Source organism: Echiichthys vipera (assembly GCF_963691815.1).
Source record: "Echiichthys vipera genome assembly, chromosome: 9".
Lineage (NCBI taxonomy): Eukaryota > Metazoa > Chordata > Actinopteri > Perciformes > Trachinidae > Echiichthys > Echiichthys vipera.
Window position 1 is genome coordinate 25,714,496 of NC_139834.1, and position 24,271 is coordinate 25,738,766.

General features: G+C 39.6%; 2 protein-coding genes across 2 annotated transcripts in view; one reads left to right on the forward strand and one right to left on the reverse strand.

Annotated features, from left to right (window-relative positions):
- The window catches only part of mtor (mechanistic target of rapamycin kinase), an 88,986-nt gene that overhangs the window by 37,629 nt on the left and 27,086 nt on the right, over nt 1-24,271 (reverse strand). The window contains exons 28-29 of the mRNA XM_083919474.1: nt 22,370-22,515; nt 580-655 (exon numbers count right to left, since the gene is read on the reverse strand). Coding sequence (XP_083775600.1) covers nt 580-655; nt 22,370-22,515 — 222 coding nt within the window. The remainder of the gene's footprint in view (nt 1-579; nt 656-22,369; nt 22,516-24,271) is intronic.
- On the forward strand, nt 15,587-19,155 carry angptl7 (angiopoietin-like 7). The gene is made up of 5 exons (XM_083919605.1): nt 15,587-16,118; nt 17,410-17,510; nt 17,602-17,796; nt 18,066-18,261; nt 18,381-19,155. The coding sequence occupies exons 1-5, from the start codon at nt 15,758-15,760 to the stop codon at nt 18,551-18,553; spliced, it is 1,026 nt and encodes a 341-aa protein (XP_083775731.1). The 5' UTR covers nt 15,587-15,757; the 3' UTR covers nt 18,554-19,155.

The window sequence follows — 24,271 nt, forward strand, 5'->3', positions numbered from 1 at the left end:
CCATCTACACAGAACACTAAAAAACCCTGAGGAGTTTTCAGTAATATAAGGGAGGAGCAGTTCTATATATAGACAGAAAAAAGAATCCTTAAATAAAAACAGTGACACATGCAAGTCACATAACTTCTTTCAAATAGCACAAAGTAGTTTTTTTAAAGAAATATGCAACAGATAAACATAAAAGGAGTGCAAATATGCAAGAAAACGCAAACATCCTGTCTATTGGATGAAAAAGTCCATCATATTACTTCTTGCCTTTGACTACAGAGAGTAGCAGATGGTTTTTCCACATGCTGCACATTAAGAACAGGGTGTTCTGGAAGTATATGTCTCAATGGCCCTAATCCCCATGTTAAACTGCATGCAAGTGAAAGTTTATCCAAGAGACCACATATAACACAGCCCCTAAAAACGTATTTAGTCTGAAAATGCATTAAGAGACGTGAAGTGAGGGCTGTTGCTACAAGTATTAATGGCAAAATGTTTGTAGGATGTAGGATTGAAACAAAAGAGGAGTTTTAGTCCAAGTGTCTGTCTGAATGCAACCTGAGAAAATGACAAGGGGAAAAAAGCACTCACCAGTTCGCCGAAATGCTTCATGGCGTACTCCAGCACCCCGGATGCGGCTTCTGGCTGCTGCAGTTTATTGTTGATGCTGCAAGATATGACAAAAGCAAAGAAACACTTTTAGAACAATTTGAACACAAAACATAGAATACAACAATATGACCAATATCTCTGAATATACAGTATGTGGACAATGTGTAGATTCTGATTCCAGTGTTATTAGAGAAAAGCTATTTGTTAGGTCCAGCTTTGTCACAATTCATACATGACTTCAACAGCCAACCCACTATACAAGTTGAAAATACAGTACATATAATTCACAAATAAAATAGTTACAAAAAAATATGGTAGATTTGCACATCCTTGTGAGTGATTACACAGTTGGTTAACCAAGTAGATGCTGATAGTATGCCAAATGTCTAACTAACCTTTTCTGGGATGAAACGTTTGACATGTGTTGACATAGCTGAAGCTAACAAGGATTCAAGGAAGAAAATAATCCCTTTTCTCCCCAATTTGTTATGTAGTTGCCTTGCACTGAATTCCGTGTTACTGCTAACTCCAGTGTTGACCTGGGGAGGGTGTAGACATTAGGCAGAACCAGAAGGTTTGGGCTTTCCTTCCCAGATCCTACAATGCAGGTGCTAACCAAACAGCAGGAGCCAGAGGTGCGGATTACAAGGTTGTAATCCTTTACCAGATTCCCAACCACAAACACTGCAAACTGAGATTATCAGAATGCGGAACAAAGCCAGTGGAACCACTGCCCAGCATTGAACATAGGTTTCTCCAGGGCAGCGTGAGAATTGTGTCCCGAACCATCAATGTGATGTCAAGAGTCTTTTACCCAGTACTAAGTCAACTAAAGAAAACTGCTTCAATGCATTTTGGCAATGCAGAATAAATGTTTCCTCTTTCAGCAAAGGTGTTTATTGTGAAAAGTAAATGCACCTTTTGACATTTGTCAAGCTTGTTTGACATACGATGCGTTATCTGTCAAGACACCACAATTCCCGTTTGTGCACCCTCCACTCACCCGCACCGGCACCACATCTGGAAACACTCATATGAACCGTAAGTCTATTATATTTCCTCAACTGCAAAACCTGTGTGCAGCCACGGCCAATACATCTGTAAAATGTAGCGTTTGAAGAGTACTGGTATGCAGTGGAGTTACTGAGGACAGCAGGCGAAAGTTGATGAAGGATACTTGAGCATATATGACAGAAACCTGGTTCGACATAGGGTAAAGGCCAAAAGATGTGATGGAGTGGCACAGCGAGAGCTCATGCCAAAGCTTAGGAAGCTGCTGGTGCAGACCAGCATGATGACAGGTAAAATAACAAAAGATCACAACAGGAGCAGAAACCGAACACAATCTGACCACTGGAAATATCTTTTAAAAAACCCTCAGTCATTTCCCACACTCAATGCTCCGAGTTGCTTAACATGTGCCAATATGTGTCCCAAGAAATACTTGATGCAACTAAGGATGCACCAATCCCACTGACGCTCTCCTGAGAATGATTCCAGTGACCAAGTTCAGAGAAACTGACAGACACAGAGTCATGAATACCGGGGCTGTTTTTACTTTTACAATATAAAATCTGTGTGGAACCATTTGGGTTAAATCTTCTATATGTTACATAACATCATTTTTAACTGAAAGTGTCATACAACAACAGTCCATAACCAAGATACGTGATCCGAAAAGCAAACACTTGGTGTCTGTATGCAACAATGTCAGGTGGCTTGGCTTCAATCATGTGAGTGTGCAACAGAAATGTAGTGTCACAATAGCGAAGCCCTAAATCTGTAAGAGATATAAAATTTAAAAAAAGAGATTAGTTTAAGAGCATACCACATGGAATAGCCATTCATCCATGAGCTATAACCTGTCCTTTAGCTATGCAAGTGCTTATCCCTGCACCACCGAGGCGCCCTACATGAAATATTATGTTAGTAAATTAAAGTTATTGGCCAATTAAAGAATAACAGCTCTGAAGGGCTATTACAGAAACAGTTACAACAAGATCTTCAGTACTGATATACAAGTTTTAAGATCGCAAACTAAACCAAACTGTGATGCAAGATGTCCTTAATATCTTTCGCTCTTGCATGACAATCAATGCTGTCCTTTAACACACTGTAGTATTTGAAGTGATTTTTCAAAAGACACCAGTGTAAACAAATGACAGAGGGTGTGAAGACTTAAGGACCTGAAGGAAATCAAACTAGACAGAATGCGATTGCATAAAATGAGAGTGATCTCATTTTAGTAAATAAGCATTTGTCTGACTGCTCTATGCCATGCACTCTTTTAGAAACCGATTAAATCGCAATTCCACAGCCTTCAGTATACAACTACCATCCAGTTTCCTGACAAACACTGACGACATCAGATGAGTATGTTATGTATACTTTTAAATTGGACCAAAGAATTAGTACTTATCAAATTATGATATGATCGAATAATGAACTGCATCGCCTCCATGTCCCACCACACACAAGCTGCCGAGGTATGCTAAAGCTGCCCAGATGTGGTTTCATCTGAGGAGACAAATCAGAAAAAGGGCTTTCTCTCCTGCGGACCCTGGAGATTCCATTGTCCCTCAGCTGAAGCCATCTGGCTGCCAGCTCCAAGCACACACAATCTAAACACATCCAGATGACAAGGCTTACGTAAGGTTCTCCTCAAGTAAAAACTCCATCAAACTATTAGCAAGCAGAAAATGATTGAAACCGCTGTCAAGCCTCTCTCTCTCTCGTGCAGGGCCACAAGTGTTACTTCCTAACTGATTTGCTCATGTGAGACATGGACAAGTCCCTGAAAAGAGTTTAAGATTAAGTTGTATCAAATGTAAAACCGTCATGATGTATTATATCAGGCCATGTGTTGTGATCCTCAATCAGATTTCCTTGAGGTTTAAGTCAAAACTCTGAATGAGGTTAGCGTGCGGCTCTTTACCGCAGACTTTCAGGAGTAAAGATCCTTGGTACTTTCTTAAATGCACAAGGTCGGTCAGACTCTATAACGTAAATAAAATAGCCAAGAGTGAATTATACAACATATTTTACAGGACCAATTCAGACCTTTTACCTACATTTGGACAGAAAGAGAAGTAACAGATTGTCTTTCATCTTACCTTACGACTACAGATTTTATTGCCCCTTCTATTACAAAAACAGCACTGCATCATTGCTATTCAAACATCTCTGACCCGAGAAGAAAGAACAACAATCACCTTAAACAGACTCATACCTCTATATTTTAGACTAAACAAAAATATTTACAGTGATGGCATATGTTTCTGGCATATTTTAATTAGAAATGTTGACTGAATCTTTCATGTGGGACCTGGATAGAGGCACGCTGAAAATGTTTCAAAACAGAAAGAAACAAATCACTTACAGTCTACTCGTGTGTCTCAAGAGTATAGCACAAATGATTTATCACACTGCAAACTCTAGCAGCCATGTGTACATTATATTCTGATGAATATAATACAGTTAGCCGTGCTTACCTTGGGTCAGAAAGCACCAAGGGCAAGTACATATGCATATATTTTTTGCAAATGTTAAACTCTTGGAAGAAAATCCCCTCTACTCCAATTAAATAATCCATAATCCCACCTCAACTATTCTAAAGTGGCTTGGCTTCTTCATTGAGAGGACAGAACACGATCCCTGAGGAAATTGCAGATATTTCCCCCAAAGGAGGGTGCACCTCAGAGAGGAAAATTGGGCCTCACTACTGGACCTAATCTAATCTAATTAGGAAGATATCCACTTGATCCTTACTGATTTTTTGGCCCTCTTGCCAAGTGCTGACTCTATTCCTTAATGTTGAACATAATAACTTCAAAAGGGGTATGGCTATCAAAGACATTGAAGGAAAAGCTGAATGAAGAACCACTGAATTGATTCACTTCAGGTTTTAATGCTGTAAACATATTTGTAAGTTTGGATATTTTTTACTAAAAACATCTTATGTAATATTGCCAAATTTAATCAACAGGATTACTATGGATACACTGATATTGCATTGCCAAAGCGAGCACAAAAACAATTCCTCCAAGAAAAACAGTCAAATTCAAATATATAAAACAGTTTACTCACACGCAGAGGTTTAATATTAAAAATAACAACACAATATGAAATCACAAACAGATCACATTATTTAGGAAGAAGTGTATGTAAGGACAAAGTCTTGGAAATGGCCGTGAGGGAAGTTTGGAGGTGGAGCTGATCCACTGGGCAAGAAGTAAGTTTAGTCACTTTACAAGACGAAAAGCTGTTCATATACATTATAAAATGTTTGGTTCATGGTTTTATGTGGGTAAAGGTTGCTGAAGGCATGAATTTTGACACAGCCAAGTAGGCCGAGGCCTTACATGTGACTAAGGCTAGCCAAAACGGCAACTGCTGAGCTGTTCCATTACAGGCAGATCTTTCGGACAACTGAACCTTATGTTTGCTCCACTGCAGGAAAAGGGGGAAAGTGACACTAGCTGTCTAACTTTTCTTTGGACTTTGTGCCTAAAGAAGCGTTCATTTGTGCTGGCGGCCAAAATGCAATCAAAAATATTCCATGGCAGAATGAACCCAAATATCTAGCACCTTAAAGGAGTTGTTTCCATTGCGCAGGCCTTGTCTGAGCAGACTGCAGATTAGAAACACGTGGAGTAAGGTTTGCTAACGACACTCACTACACTGCTTCAACTGACTATCGTCTCTGAAACAAACACTCCCAAGGCAACAGGGTAGGAGAGGGTCCATCCAAGATGACCTCATGTTTACGAGAAAATATGTCAAGCAGTGTCTGTAACGGTCGCTACGGAGATCCGAGATGGAGACCTGTTTTACAAAACAACTACTTTATTCTGGCGAAAAGGTGGCACAAGGATGATAAATAAATCTTCAAAAACCCAGACAGACAGACAGACAGACAGACAAAATAAAGCTATTACACTTGAATCCTGCAAATGGGAACCATTTTCAAATAATTAAAGAATGCAAACTTCTAAAATGTAAGATTAATACTGCTTTTGAAGTGCTGAAAGTAAAGCATTTTTGCAAGATTGATGGTCTCTATAATAATACTATGATGGCCCTTTCTCCCCAAAACTCTCATTTTTGGGGAAATGGTTAGTTTCAAAGCATCCTCCATTGTTCATTGTATCACAGTGACCGGTGTAGCGTGAACAAGACTTGTTTTCCCTCTCTGTCCAGAATGAGTTGCACCGAATATCCCACTCAGACATCAGTCATGGGCAATTAGAAAATGATTGACATTAATGGGCCCAAAAGATTGCTATTTTTTCAGCTGGATATTTTTCTCAGCAGCAGGACTGAGCTTTGAAAGAAAATGATACCGTACGACTGTTGACCCGGGAATCAGACGACGAACGAAGGCAGAGTAAGGGAAGGCAGATTTATTTCTATAAGCCCTTTCAAATCTACATGCTTTACCTAAGGAAGTTCATTTAAACGTTTTAAAAGAAATTGAAGTAAATGAAAATAAAACTTAACTTTAACTTGAGACTAAAAATTAAAAGACAAAGTAACAAATGCCTGCATATCCAAATATGCAGCCTTTTGGTACGAAGAAGAAGAAGAAGAAGAAGAAGAAGAAGAAGAAGAAGAAGAAGAAGAAGAAGAAGAAGAAGAAGAAGAAGAAGAAGAAGAAGAAGAAGAAGAAGAAGAAGAAGAAGAAGAAGAAGAAGAAGAAGAAGAAGAAGAAGAAGAAGAAGAAGAAGAAGAAGAAGAAGAAGAAGAAGAAGAAGAAGAAGAAGAAGAAGAAGAAGAAGAAGAAGAAGAAGAAGAAGAGACCCTCCAAGTCACCTATGGACTGAGCTACTGCCCCCCCCTTTTTTTTTTTTTAAATAATACTGCTTTTTCAAAAAAAAAGCCAAAACAGCAGGATTATCTCAAACCATTTGAAGCCCACAGATATGATGCTTTCATTCATTTTGTGACATAACAAATGCCCCATCTTTCATTCTTGACAATATCTTAAAAATGTGTCATATGTCATATCATACCGTCTAAAAATGAGGACCTAAATCTTAAGCTTGTAATACATAAACAACATAAATCTTCGAGGCTTGCATACACACATCTATGGAAATAACGTGCAGCGTGTTGTCATTATGGAAAGCAGATCTTGGCCTCTGTTTGTCCTCAGAAACAGCAGTGCATCGCTGCATGAGATAAGCATGGAGGCACAGGAAGTGGTTACCTCACCCGCTTCCTTCCAGATTGCCCTGGGATGTGTGTGGCTAAAGGAGGGTTGAACTCATCTCTGACACCATCTGACTAGCCCTTTGTCTCTCATTTCTCTAAAAACGTCAAGACAAAAAGGTGGTTGTTCATCACTGAGCAGATGCCGCAGCATGGGGAAACACTTAGTATCCCTTGACTTTGAGACAATTTCTTCGAAATGACCAAAATCAGCTCCCCCGGTGAGAATTATCACGAAGCTTAGTACTCTGGAATGTGGCGTTAAACATAGGAAAAGGTCAAATAAGACATTATTACTTGCATTTTAATTGTTATACATAGAGAAAATAGGTCAAACAAACATCTATTGCATAATTTCACATATTTTTCAGTTTTTCTTTCTCCTCAGGGAAGTTAGGTGTGTTAGAAGGCCATTGAGACATCAGCCAAAGAAACCATTCCACCTATGTTTACACCACACTAACACCACGTTGGGACACCACTGCAGAATGTGTCTCCTGGGCTCCTCACCTTAAGGTCAAGAGGTCAACAGAACAAAGCCCCGGCCCCCCCTCATCGGAATGCTGCTGTTGTGGACAAAGAGATCTGTATGCTATGCTTTTGGAAAGACTTGAGTTTCTGCAGGAGACATATTGACTACATTTTCACTGAAAGTATCCATTAAATATTTCCGATGAAAGATGCCAGTTCTTTGATAGATTGACTTTGCTTTGTTCTATTGAAACTGAGTCATGCCGTAATAGATTTCTCGTCTAAACAATGGAAACAAGCAGTTGTCTCATTTAAACAAAGGTATTACTTCAGTCATGAAGGGGTTAGACGTCAGCCATTGGTCAAATAGGCAAAAGCATTTATATCATAGTATCTATAATTATAATGGTTACACTGTTCAAATGTATTGAGGAATTTGTTTTAAAAGAAGCAGTTCAAGGTTATACAGTTTTTTATGAAAAGTGACAGTTTTTTTTTTCTTTTTCACAGACTTTACTTAATAGCAAGACCTACTTCAATGACTGAGAAGACTCCACAAAGCTAAACCACTTCATGTTTAGCAAAACAAATTCCCCAAATGTCGGCACAAGTGGTTTTTGTTTTGTCCTGGTCATGACAACAATTTTTACATTTGAGTGTCACGAAACATCTCTGAAGCAGTGCCACATGGCCAACTGTGCTTACACAAAGGAGGGGGGGGGGGGGGCGATTCTAAAAGGCTAGCAGTTAATCCATCCTTTTTCCCCTCCAGTACTGTTTGTCCCAGCTACTGGATTGAGCCGACGGACGCTGCCTGACCTGCATACACCGCGCGACAACAGACGCCACCTGGTAGCCATCACCAGTTTAAGCCACCAGGCCTCTTAAAGGCCTGCCTGGGCAAGTCTGCCACTCTTAAGAGCTGGATACTCCAGTGCATACCGTCTCCTTCATTATGGAAAATATGGAACAGTTTATTTCACCACTATACGTGACCAGATTTAACTGAGCTGCAGGTCATTATCCATTGTAAGATTTTAAAATTCAAATCCATGGTAACTCAGCCTCTTGCCTTAGATGTTTAAAATTAAGGTAATATCCATCCCATGGTGGTTTTATAATAGTTTAGGGGGATTGTCAAATCAAACTGTGCCAACACTTAAGCTTAACTGTGAATAAGTAACTGCTGTTATTATCTGATTCTATCTAGTATCCATTTTGTGATTAATAAATCCAGCAAACCTGGTTGCTTTCTTACATTAGTAAACAAAATGCTACATTTGGCTAAATAATGATCAGACAGTGAATCACAGTGAGTCCATTTCCAATTTCCATCCTCTAACGTGTTTAGATAAACAAAATATAAATTGTTCACCACGTCAAGGAAATATAATTTTTTCAAGCCAAATCCATAGAATTTAACAATTCAAACTGCGGATCTTGTGTGCAGACAGAGCTGACAGGTGGAAGAGGTTACCTTTAATAAAGATTATGTAATTCAAAGTATTGAGATAGAAGCCCTGGAATCCACTGGCTCCTGCTTTCACCTCCAGCCTTTCCTGTAATCGAACCCATGAGTGCTTCACTGACAGCTTGGCCCCGGTGGTCACCGTTTGATTACAGAACGTTTTTCCAGTGTATTTAGGGACACAAAAGACGTCTGTGAGATTGTTCTGACTAAAAACACTTTGTTTTGTCAGCTCACACCTATCAAAGATAGATGACTTTTGCAATTAGCAGAACCTGGTATACAATGTGTCTTACAGGGGAAAGGAAAAAATCTGTTCAATGAAATGTGTGGGCTTCCCGAGGAAGTCATATAAAGAAGGGGGCTTTGGTTAAAGTTTAGTGAATAGGAGGGAGCCATGCATTCTTCACATAGAGCCTGGTGAGACATCGTTAGAGGGTAAATGCTGTTTTTGAAGAAGCTGTTTTGAAGGGAAAAACAGCGTGATGCTTAACATATAAAACAGCATCCATCTGGACTTTCCTGTACTAGCACTGAATGACAGAGTCCAGGACCAGAGGAAAGTGATGCCGCTGGGATGCATTGCTGGAGCGTGAGATGTGACTGAAAGAGCAGTTAGGGCAATGAGAAAATCCAGGAAGGCAAATTATCCACATTTTTCCAAAAGAGACTGACGCACATCACTGACTTAAGGTTAAGATTTACAGGGAGGTCAATAGGCAGCACGCACCAACAAACATTACATTATTAATGTAACATTACTATTTCGAAACATCCTTCAACTGAAGAAATGTTACTGAGACAAGAGCAAAGGTAAAAAATAGAGCAAACATTCAGATTCCCTTAAATGTGAGACCTGTAAACTTTCTGCTGGTGGATATTATCTAAAGATTTTAAAATAGAATGGAAAGGTGAGACTAAACATACAGGAGAACATTATGTGGTGACTTACCCTGCAATCATCACATTTGTTTGTGGTTGTATGCTAAAACCAGCAGTAGGTACATATGACTGAGCCATAAAACTATTGAGGTTAACCATAACATTATGGAGAGTTGTTGTTATTTTTTGACAAAGAAAGGAAATTGAGAGGAGGATCATGTTTATGATCTAACCAGAGTGCAGCATTTTGTCTGGCAATTAAAACCATCGCAACAAACTGAACATGAAAGAAACCTATTACGTTTGTATAAAGACGACAAATGGCTTATTACTCCCATATGCATCTTACGAATCAAACAAATACAGGAAACTAAAAGCACATGTCAACATTCAAGCAAAAAAAAAAGAGCAGATGGGAAATTGCAAAGTGGTGACCAGTTGTAAGAAGAAGCAAAATACTCCAGAAAAGGAAGTGATATACACATCCAAATCTTTAGCTTCAACACTGTGAAACATCAAAGCAATAACAGAATGTTTCATAATATTTGGGAATTTGTGCTCCGAATTGCAGCTCCCATGACACAAAGATGATTCTGAGCAGAACGATCAAAACTCTTTCTTTATTCGTTTGTCGGAGCAAGTAAGGAAAAGTGAGGGACAGTTGCAAAATCATTTGGCAGAAGGGGCACAAAAAACCTTTGAATGATGAGAGATTATGTAGTAAAATAAAAGATGATGGCAACAGTGACAAGTTTTATTTTTGCTCCAAAGATGTGATATTAGCTTTTGCTTACACGAGATGACTTACTGACTCAGTATTGGGGTATACTTCAATGCACCTAAGCTGGCCTGTACAGTACATGGGAGTATACAATTATAAACGAGAAATTCAAATGCAAGTCATGGCATCGACATGGGAAAAAAATCACTCAACACAAACTTTTAAAAATGTTAACAGCCAGGGGACCTGACACCAGCTTTTGGTAGCCGAAAAGGTAAACAATTATAGTCTATACCTTCTAGTATATTAAGCAATTTGGATACTATGCAGTTATGTAAAGTTAATACTTCATCTCCTCTCTGCAGGTAAGAGTTTTATATTGCAGAGTGAGACAGAGTGACAGTAAAGTGTTTATCCTTCATATCAGCTCGCTCTGAGCCGTTTCAATGAATTCACGCTAAATATCACAATACGGGCGCACGAGAGGAGAATGACAGCTCACTTTACCGCAGTGATTATCTAGCGACAATTCCTTATTTTTCTAACACTCATTGGCCTGCAAAAGATTAATTTAACTTGTAAAAAAAGAGCCAATTTTACTGGTCGCGCATGAAAAATTCAGATTTCAAATTTTGGTCGCAAAATGTCTGGGGCCCTGGTTACTGACGTAGAGTCAATGTCTACGCATCAACTCTGATGAAATTGTGAAACTAGCGCCGATCAAATATGTAATATTCTGTTACTGTACTGTAAAAAACCATGCCCCGCCAACCAGTAGAGCAAATTAGATCGAGGGGGCTCTCTGATTGGTTGTCGGTCGGATGCAGTTAATCTAGCACACGCCATTAGGAGCCCACAGAGAGAGGGAGAGCTACATAGATTTTCAGTAAATCCGTTTGTTTTTCATGAAAGTTACTGTAACATCTTCAGCATTAAGGTTTCTCCACAGCCAAACAACTTAATTTGCATCGCCATCGTCTCAAACGGATGCCTGTGTGCACACTGCCCGACTGACGTATTTATTTAAGTAAACAAAGGCAAAAAGTTTGGCCACTTCCTCAAAATGGTTGCAACCTGGCAACTGTTACTGTTGTGCCCTGACAAATGTTTTGAAATCATGTCTTGAATTAGTGTATAAAGGGGTACTCCAGTGATTTTGTGCCGCACCTCCGTGACATTCTTGGAATCGCACAACAAAAAAATGTTTAATGGTCAAAATGTGTGCTGCTGCGACTAAAATATTCCCACTAGCAGATGTTTAATTTTATAATGTCGACATCTCAACCACAAGCACCCATTTTATGCATCCACTTCCCGGTGCACACCAGACACAAGGCAACGTAATGCTAACAATGGCATAAACATCAATCGATGCGATTGTTAGTTTACATGTATGCCTGCGTGTATAAATAAGTTAATTATGGCTACATGCAATGTGCTAGTTAGTCATCAATGGGGTGGCAAATGTGTTTACTTACTATGCTGAATGTTGCCCTACACCAACTGGCCCTATTCACCGCAATCAAACTTAATTGAATATGCACACATAACTTACAGTGATGCAAAAAATACTACAAAAATTTAAAATATCAGGTGGTGTAACTCAAGTAGCAATCCAGCCTAAAATACACCAGCCATAAACAGCAGGTATATTTGTTTAAATGTAATTGCAGTAATGGGTCAAGGGCGACCTTCAACATAGTAAGTAAATGTATATTAGTCAGTCTTGTGAACATACAGTTCAGGTATTTAGGCCTAGTAATAAATGTCTATGTTATTACATTGTTTTTCAGTTTTATTTTAAGCCTAGAATGTGAAACCTAACAAAACAAATGTTTTACAAGGAAACCAGTAACTTATTTTAAGAAACCTATCTTATTTTCTCTGTTGTGTATGGTATTGAGCTTTAATAACCATTTCTTATCCGATTACTTGAGTAATCGATTGAATAATCGATACAATACTCGATTACGAAAATAATCGATAGCTGCAGCCCCAGCTCAGGGTTGTGGTTTCATACATATACAGTGCTTTACTGTCAACATTTTTTCTCGTCTAAGCATGTGCTAAAACCTCAATCCCTGCCTTTTTTCGGGAACTTGATTCCTGGCCATGTGGAGTTAGGAAAAGCCATAACGTTCAGGTAAAAACGGACAGGAATGTCCTTGTTCAGCTATGTCAGGGTTAGTACTGTTACGCACGACTCCCAGTATTTACAGCATACTCTGGCACTTCATCATAGCAGTTCATCTATTTTGCACAGCAATGATCACACATGGCTAAGTATCATAAAAGTCATGCATGATCTGCTGTCTTGATGCCCAAAGAATACACCCCGCAAAACCCCATAACCACCCCTTTGGCCTAATCTCTAAGAGTGTCTGGGCTGGCAGCTCCTCTGGGAAGCTGGGATGAGATAGAAATTCCACAGAGTGGAGATTCAAAACAGCCTCTCTGATGTCTGACATTGCATCAGTATTATTTTCACCCCCAGCCAGTGATTGGCATGTTAGACATTTTAAGAGGGAAGAAGACCCAAAAGCAGGAATTTTGCAAACAAAAGGCCTCATTCACCAACCGTTAGGAAAAGACATCTTCTTAAGTAGTTTTTTAAAAAAGATTCTGGCATTCATCAATGTTTTCTTTTTTGGGATTTGTTATAAGAACAGATTCTACACACACCCAAAGGCACAGGATCAACTGTAGGATCAACTGGCGTCCTCTTGAATTGACAGGGATAATGGGATTCTTCATTATGAGAAAAAATCTGTGGTTTAAGAACACACATCATGAATCTGACGTAGACTTTTCTTAGGACCTTTCTCAAGAACAAATTTATGAGGGAAGATTGTGGTGAATGACGGCCAATGTCAATGAGCCACACAAACAGCACATTTAGCAGCAAGGTGGGTCAAACCACCAGTGAACGCCACAAGGATGCCACTTTCACTGGTACAAGGCTGCTTTGTATCTCCCACAATTGTAGGTGTTAAAAATGTGGCTCCAACTGCAGTGACCATTTTATGTTTCTATGAGTGTTTCCTTCCAACAATATACTGTATTACAAAAACACTGGGTGAATTAGCCCATTGAACCTGCTTCTTCAGAGCTCCTTTATACCCAGTTTAGACAGGCACTATGGCTGTTAGCGACGCTCCCGGATTTCTCCAGGAGTTCTTTAGTAGTTGTTACTCGAAAAAAATTGTCTCGATGGCTTGTTTCATGTATGTACATGCTGAAAAAGACCATTGGATGCTTTTGTGCCAAACGTGCACTTTAAAGACCATTTAATTCTACAGACATAACTAAGCAACCAGTTTAACAAAGATTCCTAATTTATTTATCTCAATTTACACTGAGTGTTGAACTCTAAGTGCACTCATTTATACACATCAAAAAAACTAAGAGCAAAAGTAATAATCATATCAATGTGCAGGGAATTTCTCAGTTAAACTTAAGATTAAAAAAAAATTACTGATCTTCTTTTCATCTTTTCAGTTTGCATGACTTCAGACACAATTGTCAACTCGTTATACTCAGTTAACATGTTTGGTCTGACATTTCTTGCATTCTAAATCATGGGGTAGGGATATTTGATTTCACCAAACTTATCACAAATCCTGATTGGGAAACGAGCCATCACACTAAAGCATGCCACGGATCAACTCACAGTACGAATAGTAAGTGTAAGTAGACCCCAACTTGGTTGTGATTGGCCAGTGAGTTCAGTCCCTAGGGCATGCACTCAAGGTCAACAGTAAAGAGAGAGACAGGGCCGGGCAGCCGGTAAAAACTTTATGGATTCTCTGACAGTCCATCGGCCCACCACTACAGTGGCTCCTGGTATGCCAGATGGCCAGTACACCACTTGAACAAAGTTAAAACAAACTACCATGTCGGCCGTCTATGTAAACGCACAGCTTGACAACACCATTAGTCCCGCCCATGGCGCTTACTGGCTAATCGTTAGGCACCTGCTCATTGGCTTTAACTGTTTTTTCAACCAAGTTACCACAGTTTCATGTCACGATGCCGAACATATTAGTCATCTCAATGGAGTTGGCAGTTTCACAGGTCTGAGGAAACTATTCAGATTGAGTAAGAAAGTAAAATGGAATATTATCGAGGATATTTGCCAAATTTAAGTGTTTCCTGTGCTTACTGTGTGTTCTTTTAAATATTTTTTTTGTAGTGGTAATGCAACATGAAAACCAATGTCAGTGTTGCCTGTGGTATAACACAGAAGAGGAAATAAAGCAGCCTTCTGTTATTCATCAAAGCCACAAGAATATCACTTCATTCTGTTGTTCTGTGGTTCTCCAGTGGGAAACAGTATACCATTTTAACTACTTAAAAAATGCAGTACATGTGTGATGGCAAAAATTTAAGCCTTTACACATGTAGACAGCATATTCAGTCTTTGCCTCCTGTTCTATCCCGAACAAATTCTTTCCGTTTTAATATAAACTGTATTTTGGCCTAATTCTATCCTGAAGGTTTCACTAAGCCTTTCTCCTTGTATCAACAGCCTTTTGAAATGTGATGCTTAAAAGGCTCTGTGGAAAACATGTCTGTTTCAACATCTGCCAAAAAGGGTAGCATCAATAGACAGTTAACCTACAATTAAGAGTACTTAGTGACTTCACACGTCCCTTGGCATGTGAAGACCAAATTTACCGAAGAATGGTTAGCCCTAAGGATATAGTAAAATCTGTCATTAACAGGGTAATTTAAGTGCGATGACGGTAAGGAAATTACATACAACTGCTCTCAAGACTAGTACAACTATATGCATGTTGAAACAAAGTTGCTGTATAGCTAAATAACTTTAAAAGAAATATAGTTAAAGTATTCAAGAGTTGGCTTTTTTCACACTATACTAAATGGCTTGTAACTGTAATTGCAACGGATTCAGACAGTAGCCCTCGTTTTCCTCAGCTCCATATGTTGCCCTTCCAGGCAAAGGCAAAATACATTAATGCCCAGAAACCTTCAACACCTGAAAAAGAGAGGAGAAAAGTGGACAAAAACTCTGTGGAATGAGTGAAAGTAAGGTGAGGGGAGAGGGGAGAGGAGTGGGGGAGTTAGGAGTGGGAGGAGGGATGGGAAAGGTCTTCCACCCTGAAGGTTGGAGAGGGTCAGCACGGTTACTGACGCGCACCGGGAGAGAGGGGGAGGACCCACATGCACAATATTTAAGATGTTCAAACAGAGGAGAGTTTCACTGAGGACATAAGACCGAGCCTGGGTGAGCCTTTGTTCAAAGAGGAGCTCCAACTCAACTGGTCAGTCAAAGCTTTTGACCGTTTCATATTTCCAGCAAAGACCCTCTACAGGGATCGACTACTTCTCAACACTGTACGCGATCAAAAGATTTGGGAAAATCTAGAACTTTTATATAGAAAATGGGAAAAGTGAATGTAAGCGTAGTGGCTCTAGGGCTTACACTGCTCCTTCTGGCAGAGACATGGGCCCAGAGTCCCAGGAAGAGACTGGCACCTCCAAAGCCTCCCAAGGCTCAGTGCTGCGATGATGTGCGCTCTCTCAAGGTTCAGGTGGCCAATCTGACCAGTCTCCTCGAGGAGATGAGTCGCAAGCAGGAGACAGACTTGATGAGCGTTGTGAGGCAAATAATGGAACTCGACAAGCAGAACCGGCAGCAAGAAGCTCGGGTCACAGAGGCAGAGAGCAAGTACTCCGAGATCAACAACCGTGTGGAGATCATGCAGCTGCAAACCTTGCAATCTGCTACTCAGACTTCCTCAGGTGAGCATCTACTCTTTGTAGCAGCTGTTCATAGAGTAGGAATTAAATTACATATTAACCAAAGTTGTGTGCTTTGCTGGGGTTACTGTCATAACATTTCAAAAATAGCAGGAATAAGTTGCAGTTTAACAATTATTTTTGCTAAATTGAAGTCACACGAAAGCAATTTACAAAAACAAAATGGTCGTGGAGAGTTTGTAAAATATTTACACATGGTAAAACAGACCCATCCGTGCCTCGAGTTCATATGCAAACTACCTCCCTCTTTCACTCTTCAGCCTGTTGAGCAGTTGCTGTCAAATTTACACTCTATTATTTCCACACATGGACCAGGATTTTAGGTCTGACTGAAATTAAAATGTACCGTTTGTCTACCAACCTTTTCAGCCTGTCTCAATTTTGCACTTATCAGTTTTATCTTGAATCAATTATGAGGTCTTCTTTTTATTGGGAAGAGTACCAATTTTTTAACTGTGTACTTCTGAGTATCATCTGAGTATCAACATTTTCCAAAACAGAACTCAAATATGCCAACTATTTTGTACATAAGACATATATTTATTTTAGCTGTGGAAAAACTATAATCACCTTTGTCCATTGCTCCATGGGTCTCATAAAAACTGCTATGAATTTGCAGTGGGATAGATTACAGTGCACACACTTATCTGAGCTGCCCAACAGCAGTCAAAAGCATTAATTTGGGGCAGGAGTCCCATCTGCAGGGTTGTCAATAAAGAGCTCCATCAAAGCCAAATCATCTCAACTCAACTTTAACACCCTACAAATCAGCACTGGCTGCTGCAGAGAAGTTAACCAGGAATGACATAGTTTATTATTTCAATACCTTAACTGTGTGGTCTAGCAGGGCCACATTCATGTCACTGGCAAAGGGAACACAGAGGCCTTCTTTATTCTTAAAAACTTGAGTAAATTAGAGACAGGAGGGTAGAACAGGAAGGGATGCAAAGATTAGAAGAAGTGGAAGGTTTCCATCTTTTTTTTCTATTTCACCGACTTTTCAAAGTATTGAGCTCAGTGCTCCATAGTGAGCTCATAGCCCAATTAATGGCATCGCCATACAGAAGTAACAGAGGGGAACTAAGCAAGAATCTGAGCCATGCTGTGCATATTCCTCTGTTGTTGATCTATTTTGCTTTTGGCGGGGGTAAAGGTTACTTTTTTCATCTGCACAATCACTCAGATATCCATAAAGCTGCTAGAATTTATGACATTCACATTTTTATAAACTGCATATGGTTTTAGCATAACCAAAGTTTTCTTTTTTTTCCAGATGCTATATATGACTGCGCATCCCTGTACAGCAAGAACTACAAGATCTCCGGCGAGTACAAACTGCCTAAAGATGAGTTTCTGGGTACACCTGAGCTGAGCGTAAGTTATACCTCAGTGTCTTCTTTCAGTCATTTTTGGTCGAGCATGGTCAGGCATCTGCATTCTATAACATTTTGGTCTATACGTTTAGGTCTTCTGTGATATGGAGTCAAATGGAGGTGGTTGGACTCTGATCCAAAGGCGCAAAGTCGGCCTGACATCATTCAACCGTGACTGGAAGCAGTACAAAAATGGATTCGGATCAATCCGCGGAGACTTCTGGCTGGGCAACGACCACATCTTTCGTCTAACAAGACAGCCCAGTGTGCTCAGGATTGAGATGGAGGTACGTGTTGGAAAACATGGCAGTCATGTAAACTTGGGTTGAGACGCTTAAGAGCAAGAATAAAGGTAATGCGTGCATAAACCATTTCATTAGCCTTAAGTTAGAGGGCATAAACACAGAACCAATTTGTTCCTATGAGTACTGAGCATGAGAAAATTAATAAATCAAACTAACTTTTAGAGACGCTTTAGAGACAGACCATGAGAGCCAATACTCCCAGGTTCTATAATTGTCCCTCTCTATATCATGTTATGTATTTTCCATTGCAGGACTGGGAAGGAGAGACACGCTATGCAGAGTATGGCTTTTTCACTGTGAGTAATGAGCTGAACAGCTACAAGCTTTTCCTTGCCAACTACAGTGGGAACGCCGGAGACTCCCTGCGCTACCACAACAACACCAACTTCAGCACCAACAACAAGGACAACGACAAATGTGTGGATCACTGCGCTTCCCTACGCAAAGGTAAATTATGTGAGCCACCAAAACCCACAGACAAACAATCCATGTAGTCATTCAGAGCAAGATACATATTTTACTCCTGTTAACCCTCATCTTTCCATCTTTGCCTCAACTCCTTCCAGGTGGTTACTGGTACAACTGCTGCACTGACTCAAACTTGAATGGTGTTTTTTACCGCTACGGTCAGCACACAAACACGAAAGCAGATGGGATCACTTGGTACGGCTGGCACGGGTCCAACTACTCCCTCAAGAAAGTGGAGATGAAGGTCCGGCCAGTGGATTTTCGACCATAAGTGCTTCAGCTGTGTGTCCTGGACCAACATCATACGCATGAATGCTGCGAGATTTCACTAATACCTGTTCAACCAACATGTGTCTTTCCCCTGACTGCGAAAGGAATAAGGAAATAAGGAAAATGTAGTTTGTGATGGTCTGGTTAAGTTTCAGTCACATGAACGAGTAATGATTTTGCCGTGTTTGATTGTAAATTGTAGTTAATTTTGTGTATTTATCAGTAAAATATTTTATTTTTCAAAGGCTTTGATAGATGCTCTTAACCACTGACCCGTACGGGTGACTGGGTTTTGATTCCTTCTCTCATTTGTCTTGAAAGCACTAGAATATACGTTTTAGTTAACACAAGCCATCTATGGATAGTAGCAAGAATCAGTCCAGAGTGGTCTGGTTAGCGCATAAATCATTAAGGACTGCTAAGAACTAATTAAAAGTTGTGAGTTGCTGGAATGGGATTACCCACCAAAGGTATTTCCTATTAACTACGTTGCATTTTATTGTAAAACCCAAACCATTGATGATGGAAATATGTTATTTGTAAAATGTGTACAGCTCTGTAATTATGTTGTTTTATGTGATAGAAAATAAACATATTTTTTAAAAGAAAAAAAAACAAGTCTCAAATAGGTTCAACATTCCTCTCTTCCATTCCTCTTCCATTCCTCTCACAGATGAGATGCCACAAACTCAATGGAAGTCAAAAAGGCAAAGCGGGGTCCTGTGTCCATTCATGTCCAAAAATAGCAACATATTTGCCTTGAGCCACTGACCTCTGACTCGTGGGTCAGCTACTGACATCCTGGCCAAAAGGTCCAAGGGCACCTAAGCCAACTGCAGGAATGAAGACCACACACAAACTCTATACTGCTGTTGAGTTAAATGTCTATAGGTTTACTACCTTGACAACCATAACAGCATTTCCTTGAACCAACAAAAAACTCCATAGATCATTCAAATGCCTACAGACAGGGAGCGTTGCCTATACAACCCTAGTGGTAGGCTGAGTGAAATGCTCTTTCTTTTACCAGATGACGCATCCAGTCAGAGTAAACATCTAATTAAAGCTGGACGTTTATCTCTCCTCTTTAGAAGAAATTACAGTGGCAGTGGCAGTGGAATGAAGGACACCAAAAGGAGACCTTTGGACGGTGACAAATGACCAGGTCTTTCTATTCTAAGCTTTCAAAGTATTCAAACTTGTGCCCCAGTGACAAACGCAGACCTTGAACAGTGTTGGGTGGTGTAAGTGCACCTTTGAGGTCAGTTGAACACACAACACGATTCTAATAACTAGCATGCTTCACCTTGAAAACCCAAGTGCTGTAAATGGAATTTATATTTGCATTTATGGATGATTAAACTTTAGTTCAGGCAGGTAGTCAGAAGTTGTAGTTATTATTTGATGAAGATATTTATGTAAAAGGTGAATCTGACTTGACCACTGGGCTTCTTTGATGGGTATTAAATCATAGACACTATAGTGCGGAAATGGATTCTAGTATCTAAAGACTATCCAAATATTGTAATGGCCTAGTTGAACTTAATTACATTATATAGCTATCCTGCTATTTACATTTACATAAACCTTTATATAGTATGTAATATAAATATACAGTATATATACACAGGTATATACACAGTATTATATGTCTGTGTATGTCTATGTGTCTTAATACTAATAATGTGTATGAGGTGTTCTTTTTCTCAGACAGGTGTAATCCACACACCTGTTTCAATCATAGCAGAAGTGGAACACCCTAAGGTTAGCAAAGGTAGTACATTGCGTGTCTACTGGGTTGCGTTACATTGTACATGTGTTCCTGCTATTGTGTCCACCCCCCTTCTATTCATGCATTGGATCAATTTAGGGAGTAAAATCATGCACAAAAGCCACCCTGCATGGCTAGCAGAAGATGGGATTTTGATTAACAATTTCCAGCCCTCTATACATCTAAACATACTAGACATTATTTACATTTCCAAGCAATTCCATAGTCTCTGGTAACATTATGGCCATACATATATTATTAACGCATGGTCCAGATGCAACATAGCCCAGCTAAAGTCTCTACAGTGGCAATGGAACCACTAAATTCATTGTTACTCTACTCCTTTACACAGATTTTATAATTGCTATCACACAGTTTTCACCCCAATAGAGATTGTGAAAGTTCAACGGAATTTAACAAAAACAAGCTGCTAATCCAGTTCAATTTAAAGACACTGCATGATGTACCAATAACACCACAGGCCAAATGCTCAATTAACAATGTTCCTCCGTTGTTGGGGAAAAACGGGGAAAATGTGACCAATTTCCTGGCTCTAACCAAAGCTGTGGGGTCAGAGTGTCAGACCACAAACTACTTATTTTGATTTTCGTAAAATCCCTAACACTTTATTCGTACCAGTTACAACTCATAAAATGCTTGCTATTATGAGTATATCATCTACCCTCAATTTTAACTCAAGTTCCATATTAGAGAATACAAAAAACAACCCCCAAAAGAATTGCAAACTCATCTACAAACACCATGACTCATCAAGTACTCAAACAGCAGTGACGATGCCTCCTCATCATCATCATCAAAAAGTGCATCAGATATGAACAGGTTTTTCACAGCGGTGACATAGTAGAGCCAGTTTTACGTAGGGCCTTTTGCACACCAGCCTCTAGATCTTTTATGGGAAATCCTGGAGAGGTGAGAACCAGATGGCAATATTGAAAACACCAGAGTGCCGGCTCCCATCATTCATCATCATCAAGGCTCCTGAGAAATTGAAAACAGGCCCCTGAGAAACACAAGTCCAGACACTCGTAGATGAAAAGGAGGCAAGCGTCCAATTAGATGCCTGGAAAACAGATTTCTCCATGCCATGCCAAAGGCATAGAAATAAAGAAGGATGAGAAAAGGGGATGGAAAAGATGACAGATGGTATCAAAAGCCTATGGGAGGATTTGTGTAATATCATTTTTTGTGTATTTATGAGAATAAAAATTGACTGAGATGAGTCAAATGTTTGTCTTTAAGCAATAACTTCTAATGCAATCCCAGAGGCACCTGTCAAACCTAGTTTTTGTGACAAAGATGAATTTACACCAGCATAAAGAGACTTTCCAGTGACACTGAAGTTACCAGGAAATTATTTATTACGAGAAACTCCTGACTTTGAGGAAGCTAAATGTTTATTTGATTCTACTATAAGGTAAATAAAAGGTCCTCGAGGCAGCAGCCACGGGCTCGACTCCGACCTGCGGCCCTTGCTGCATGCCTTCCCCTCTCTCTCTCTCTCTCTCAACCTATTTCCTGTTTGTCCTATTTAATAAAGGCTTGAAAAACTGCCTCAAAAATCATCTTTAAAATGGAACTGCTTTTGATCCCCATCCTTAACAGCAGCACAAAAGTTCTATAGAATTAGACGGACGAACACTTTGAAGATTTGTATCTGTACCTTAGTTATGGCGTTGAAAAATGGACAGAAACATCATGATGTCACAGTGAAGTTGACCTATGGGATTTAAATGTAATCACTTCTATACTTATATGTGAAATGTTGTCATGAATTGCATAGGAATTCTTTAATTATGACCAAAATGTGTTTTGTGATCTCACAGTGACCTTTGACCTCCAAAACCTAATCAGTTCATCCTTGAACCCAAGTGGACATTTGTGGAAAATTTGAATAAACTCACTCCAGGAGTTTCTAGGAGGTGCTGCTGACAGACAGAGAACCTAAAAACATTTTGCCTCGGGTCACAGCTGGAACCAGAGCAGGGAATCAGGGAGTTTGCTTCTGAGGGTTTTCAGACTGCCTACCTGATAAGAGACTCCAGGATGAGAGGCGAAGGACCTTTCTGAAACTCTAGCTCTTTGTAGTGCAGGGCCTTGGCGTAGGCACGACATTTGGCAGCTCTCTCGCCAAGCAGTACAATGCCATTATCATCTCTGAGGGGCAGAGGCCCCTGGAAAAAGGGAACAAATATTAATTAGACTTGTATAAAACAACCAAAGTTGTTTCCCTAATCAAATGAAACTTGAATGAACAGTTGTCTGGGACATCCTCTATCGGCAATTAGTAATGTTTGCAACATCAATAGAACAGTTCAAGTCTCTCTGACTGTATCCAACTACATTATAACGCAATTACTGTGAGTGACAGAAATAAGGTAGTTTTATGTAGCAATTGAGTAAACGTGCAGAAGGGTGTCTGGTATCCTACACATAACAGATGCCCTTTTTTCCACTGGTCCAAAATAGGACTCTGCTGCAGCCGCACAGCTGGTGGTAACCCTGCTGAAATGCTATATTATGACCCAGCCATGACGGTCTCTGCCCTCAACATAACAGTATCGTCACTAATTAGCTCAACATGTGTGGTCAAACAGTGGACTAGTGAGAAAGTGCCATCTTGAAAGGCTTTCTCTGTTGATCATATAGCTTTTTATTTTATTTTTTATTTGAATGGTCGATAACTGACTTGTACTGAAAATGTTCTATCTAGCTATTTTATTTGTTTTTATTTAATCTTTATTTAAACGGTCAACAATTGACTGCTACTGAACATGATGTTTATTTATTTTTTATTTTTTATTTATTCTTTATTTTCTCAAAAATGTATTATCAACCTGCACGCAGTTGATTTTCTTTTCCATTGTATCATCTGTGAAGCCTTGGATTGAAAGTACTGACTGCCTTTTTTGTATAGCTTTGAAAGCCTCAATACTATTAAATGTGGATATTGAATAATCCTAAACATTAGGGATTGAGAAAGTATTAAGTGACAAGCCCTAAAGCAATTTCAGTCAAAAGCAACGAGACTTGGGTATTTGTCTAGGAAGACGTTTCACCTCTCATCCAAGAGGCTTCATCAGTTCGTGTACGCATCTGACCAGGCTGGGACTGGACCAGGACCAGGACCAGGCTGGGACTGGTCAGATGCCTCTTGGATGAGAGGTTAACCAAATCCAGTTGCTTTTGACTGAAATTGCTTTGGGGATAACAATGACCTGGACCAATGAGAACATTCACAGGCTTATTAAGTGTCAACACTTTTAACAACCTTAGTCGGAATGTTTTATGATTAGCTCTCTTATTGCTACTTTTATCTGACGGTTTGGATTAACTTCAAACCTACCACACAAAATCCATTTAGATAACACCTTCTACTCTGCTGTTTATCTACTGAAGACCACCTGGACTGTGCCAACATCATAGTTGCTAATGGCACATGGTGACGATGTATTGAATTGTAAGATTGGCAAATGAGACTTGTTTTTGCATTAATACATTTACTATCTGAGCGCCTCTATGTAGGTTCTGTGTTTTGCAATCATATACTCTGTTTTTCCTTTGGTTCATCATTTGAATTTTCTAGCAGATGCATTAACTCAAAGCCATGAATACCTTCACACACAACTTAGTGTGAAGTAATGTTGATGACAAAGAAAGTCATAAAAAGAAAAGAGCCAAGTGAACAACCATCGTTGTTTCCACATTGAAACAGATGAGGTCTGAAAACCACTGAATTGCCAGCTGGAGACCCAAGTAAAGCCTATTTACAATTGGTATTTCAACATCATGCAGTGCATGTAATAACATGCAAATCCAATTGGCATCCACTTTTTGTTCCACAAACAGACTGGAAGTTAATTTAGGTATGGTATGGTATGGTACAAATAACCCCCGTAGATTTATGATGGGCCGTTTAAGATAAATTCT